The 5192-nt window shown below is 42.8% G+C and overlaps 1 protein-coding gene across 1 annotated transcript in view; it reads left to right on the top strand.

The window, feature by feature from the left end:
• Nucleotides 1-5192, top strand: part of INPP5B (inositol polyphosphate-5-phosphatase, 75kDa) — a 25809-nt gene that overhangs the window by 8652 nt on the left and 11965 nt on the right. Inside the window, exons 11-14 of the mRNA XM_009996691.1 lie at nt 2368-2461; nt 3788-3958; nt 4558-4659; nt 5019-5133. Coding sequence (XP_009994993.1) covers nt 2368-2461; nt 3788-3958; nt 4558-4659; nt 5019-5133 — 482 coding nt within the window. The remainder of the gene's footprint in view (nt 1-2367; nt 2462-3787; nt 3959-4557; nt 4660-5018; nt 5134-5192) is intronic.

Below are 5192 nucleotides of genomic sequence, written 5' to 3'. Positions count from 1 at the left end.
GATGTAACTAATGGCAAAGCTAATTTAATTCTCCCTTTTGAGTACTAAACATGGGTCTTAAGTTCTCCAGAAGATACAATGCATTTTTTCCTAGCGTAGAACAGTACTACAACATCACTGGACATTTCTAACAACAATGTCTTTATAATTGCTTAAACCTCTTTTAAGTGTAAATCCTGGGAGTGGAACATCTCCCTTATGAGGAAAGGCTGAGGGAGCTGGGTCTCTTTAGCTTGGAGAAAAGGAGACTGAGGGGTGACCTCATCAATGTTTACAAATATGTAAGGGGTGAGTGTCAGGGAGATGGAGTTAGGCTTTTCTCGGTGATGACCAGTGATAGGACAAGGGGTAATGGGTGTAAATTGGAGCATAGGAAGTTCAAGGTGAATATCCGAAAAAATTTTTTTACTGTGAGAGTGACAGAGCACTGGAACAGGCTGCCCAGGGAGGGTGTGGAGTCTCCCTCACTGGAGACATTCAAAACCCACCTGGATGAGTTCCTGTGTGATGTACTCTAGGTGACCCTGCTCTGGCAGGGGGGTTGGACTAGATGATCTCTCAAGGTCCCTTCCAGCCCCTAAGATTCTATGATTCTATGATTCTATGATAATTCAGGCTATGCTGGTCTGTAATCTGTCCAGACAGCTCTGCATTTCTGTGCCCAGTTCAATTATTGAATAAGGTCACCATCTTGCTAAAATATTCCACTTCAGATTGCTAACTTCAAGATCCCTCCGACTGGAGCAGTATCAAAGTATAAATCTGTCTGATGGAAATGGTAATTTTCCAGGGGTAATCTCTTTCTTAGGAGAGCCCTGCCTAAAACTGATTTCCACTAGTGAGGTTAGAAAGCAAAAGTGTGAATGACTGTGATCTTTGCATCCTACAGCAGCCAGGTCAGCAGCACCATGTAGGCACAAAGGTCTTGCCATTCTGGCAGTGATACCTTCTGCATGCTGGCCAGTGTCATTGTCCTGTGCAGGTGATAAAGTCTGAGCCTCTGCTCCCTTCTCAATAGAAAGCATTTGTCTGTTAAAGTGAAAGGTGAAGTTGATTCTTGTCACTTTTAAGATTGCATGGTTGTTATCAGGAGAACGTGCAGAGGCTCCGGCAGCTCCGATAATTACGTGCTTAATGCCCATGCAAGGAACTGAGGGCTCTGCCCAGCTCGGTGGAGCCGTGCGTTGCAGCGTCCGAGCCCTGTGTGCTCCCTGTCCACCCTGCCTGACCTCAGCTGTGTGGTCCGCAGCGAGGGCCGAGGCACGTGTGCTGCTGCAGCCAACCTCTGACAAATCCTCTTAAAGTGTTTATTCTCGGAGGGCTCTTGGGCAGAAGAGGTTTTCCAAGCCGAGAGTAAGGCCGTTTCTGGTCACCTTGTTTATGTTCCCGGTGCTTGGGTGAAGTGCTTCAAGTTCTGTTTCTGGTTTGTGCTCTTGTCCTGGAGAATGTACTATGACAGCAGTAACACTTCAGTGTTTCTGGATTGTGCTCACTGAAGGAGAAGCTCAGCTGAACGACTAGAACCTTATAATCTTAACAACAATTTCTGTATCATTGTTAGATTTATGTACTAAGTAGCACAGTCTTGAGATTGCTGTTTTTGTACATCTTAAACACAGAGACCTCCATTCAGAATCCTCTTTTTTTTTAACCATTATTTTGGCAGCTGAGGAGTAGGGTGTTGTAACTGATACAAAATCATGAAAGACTGGGCAAATTTTGTTAATGTCATACGAAGTGTGTAGTGTCACACTAGTATTTAGTTACGTTTGCATGGCAGCTGCTGTGTTATTTTTTAGTAATGTGAAGTTTGCATCAAGGCATTTGTTTCTGCTGAGGCACTGGGGATTCATGTGGTGACTCTACTCTTGAGAGGGAAGACAGTTCTGCTTTGTGTTTGCAGATAGATAGAAAACTTTTTAATAGTGCGTGTGGGGTTTAGGCTGTGGTTTTGTTTTTTTTTTTTTTATTTTTTTTTTTTTTTTATTTGTACCTTCTGTCTTGCTTCAGAAAGGAAAAATGTGTTATTAGGATACAATTTTTGTATTCCCAGGATAAAGCCCTGGATTTTGTGCTGCTTAGTCTGGTTTGGCTTAGCTGAAAGATGAGCCAGGAACCCGCAGGCAGCACCCAGCATTCTATTGCTCTCTGTGGTCACACATCTCTAAAGGGGAAGCTGCATCATCACAGAATGGTTCTGTCAAAAGAACCTACATTTATTGGATAACTGAAAGAGAGACTGCAGGGCACTTCTCTACACAAATCTAAATTATATTCTGCTCACAGATTTATGCCAGTGTTTGCATAAGTGTGTTGAGGAATTAAAGAACACTTTGTGTTTATTATGAAACTTTGTTTTTTTTCCAGAAGTGGTTGGCTCTGAAGGTATCAAGCAGAACGGAAAGAAGCTGGGTGTTGGTCAGAGCCAGAGCCATGACTGCAGCCAGAGGAGTGCTCATAGGTAGGGTGTATCGCTCACTTCTTGTCTGGGTATAGTGAAGTAGTTGAGAGGAGAGTTGTGCACATGGGCTCTTTGTGGAAGGTCTAGTGAGGAGGAGAGGTGGTGGCAATGTTTCCTTGCTGGTTTAGCTGTGCCTCCCCGCAGAGGATCTGTGATTATTGACAGTAAATATACATAATACTAAAGTTCTGGGTACTTCTGGGTGAATGTGTATGGATGGAATGAACTGAGGTGTGCAGATTGTTGATGCTTTGCTGTCTAGAGGAAGAAAAAGGGCTTCCTTGTTTTTGTCTGTAAACAGAGTGGGGAAGTTAATCTTTGGTACTCTCTGAGGTCTGTGCACCACCAGTGCTGGAGCAACCCTGTGGCTGTGTTATCTCATTCCATCTGCTGGTGGCTGTGTCAGTTGCAGTCCCCAGACATGATGGAAAATAGAGCAGAAGTTGACGACTTCTTGAGAAGACAATCTGCATATTCTAGTTAGGAGAGAGCAAAGTTCAGCATCAGCACACTGTCAAAACTTTAGTGGGAATTTCAGCACAGTCTCTAGGAGACAATCCTGCCAGTCCCCTATTTGAGCATATTTTTTCAGTTCAGTGAGACAGGATCTGCTAGCATTGTTTATTTTGATTTCAGAGAGTTTTGGCTTAGGGCCACCCTGCCTCATAGATACACTCTTAAAATGCTACAGTTTCATTTTCCAGTTCCCAGGACTTTTTGGACCCTGCTGCATATGTCTCTCTCTGCTGTCCTTGGCACTGGTGTGCAGGTTGCTGATCTTAAATTTATACCATCTACTTGCTCGTGGGAACTCCGAAGCTGTGGCATTATTACTGTTGTAAAAGCAGTTTGCAGAGCCATGAGATACTAAATAAAACCACCCGTGCTGTGTTGCCCCTTTTTCTAGGCTGAGTGAGGAGGTTTTCAGACAGAGGCTTTTTAAACAAACAGTTTTTCATTCTTCTGCTGAGGTCAGAAGGGCTGAACAGAGGCAGTGGGAGATTTGAATCTCCTTGCTCTGGTAAGCAGGAAGTATGTACAGGTTTTCTACCAACATCCAGGTAAGGACTGCTGTGAATCAACAGGCTGTGCTGGGGTAGTGAAAACCCTTTGTTATTTCAGTTAGTTACACTGGTCTTATCTTGAGATCTGAAGCACTCTGAGAAATGCTTATTTCAGTCTTGTTTGAAGTCTTTCAGTCTTCAGTTGGTTATCTTTAGTGAAACGGACAGATACATGTGAATCAAGTCTTCAGTGGCAGAAACAAACTGCTTAGGGTGTGTGCATATCCTGAGTTTCATCATAGAGTTTTGCTTTTGTTTGCAGGCAAAGCAAACTAAGATCTGAAGTGGCAGCTGAGATGGTGTGGTCCTCCAGCGCCATGGCTTCAAACAAGGCTTCCATCTTCTCGGAGCCAATGTTTGGACTGAGAGATACTATTATTAAATCTCAGCTTGTACAAAGGGAGGATTCATACACACACATCCAGAACTTCAGGTAATGATCACTCCTGAGAAGAACTTCTTTTTGCAGGGAGTAAGTTAGCATAAACTGTCAAATATAACTCATGTCCATTATTTCATCTGGTATCCCTGCAAATAGGAAATTTAATATAAAAGTGTGATTTCAGAACAGCTTTCTTTCCTTGTTTGGACATTAGCAGAGAATAATTTAATTCATGCCTCTCTCTCACTGCTTCTGTTCACTGCTTATAAATGCAGTTGTTCCAATAAGCTCCTAAGAGCTTGGGTGAAATACTTAACTAGGACCAAGACTTTACTGTGCTTTAAATCCTTTTGTGTGTGTTATTCTATGAATTTCAAATTGCTAATCACAGCTCTAGTTTTTGGTTTTTTTTGGTATTTTGTATCTACTATAAGTAAAAATATGAATCTTTATGTAAAACATGTCTGTAAAGATGCTGCTGTAACTGAATAATTTTAGGGATTTAAACTTTGCCACATTTTTCTAATTCCCCCCTGGAAACAGTTACTCCTAAACAGTTAGATGTAGTGTGAAGTACATGGATTAATAATAGTGGTATTCCTATCAACTCCACAATTTGCAGCTCTGGGATTTAGTGAATTTCTTTGCAGGTTTTTTGTTGGGACATACAACGTGAACGGCCAGTCCCCCAGAGAAAGCCTCCAGCCATGGCTGAGATGTGAGGCTGAACCTCCAGATGTTTACTGCGTGGGGTGAGTGTCCCAGCCTGGCTGTGGGTGGCTGGTGGCTCTACTGTGTAGGGGTGTCCAGCCAGGATGCTGCAGCTGAGGAATGTTTGCACTGCTGTCCTCTGTGGCACATCTCCAGAGCCTGGCAGGGCTGTTCCTCTGGTGGGGTTTGGACTCTCTGGCAATGCAGTGTTACAAAATCTTTAAAGCCATTCAGTTTAGTACTGACTGTAATTTAGCTTTACACTTAACATCAGCATAACTGAATTGGAGTTTTCAGTTATAAATTTAGTGAGTATAAATGGATCTAGTTTTTTTCTAGAGGAAAGGGCTGAGAGTTATAAACAAGTGCATGCATCCATGGGTTCCTTCCTTTAACACAGTTTCCAGGAACTTGATCTGAGTAAAGAAGCCTTCTTTTTCAATGACACGCCACGGGAAGAAGAATGGTTTAAAGCTGTAACCGAGAGTCTTCACCCAGATGCGAAGTATGCAAAGGTAAGTGTGACTTTTGGGGAGATTTGAATGTGGAATAATTTTCTACTTGGGCCTCTTTC

The sequence above is a fragment of the Chaetura pelagica genome, unplaced genomic scaffold (genome assembly GCF_000747805.2).
Source record: "Chaetura pelagica isolate M959 unplaced genomic scaffold, ChaPel_1.0 scaffold1064, whole genome shotgun sequence".
Lineage (NCBI taxonomy): Eukaryota > Metazoa > Chordata > Aves > Apodiformes > Apodidae > Chaetura > Chaetura pelagica.
Note: the sequence above shows the minus strand (reverse complement) of the source record. Positions and strands in the feature narration are given on the sequence as shown.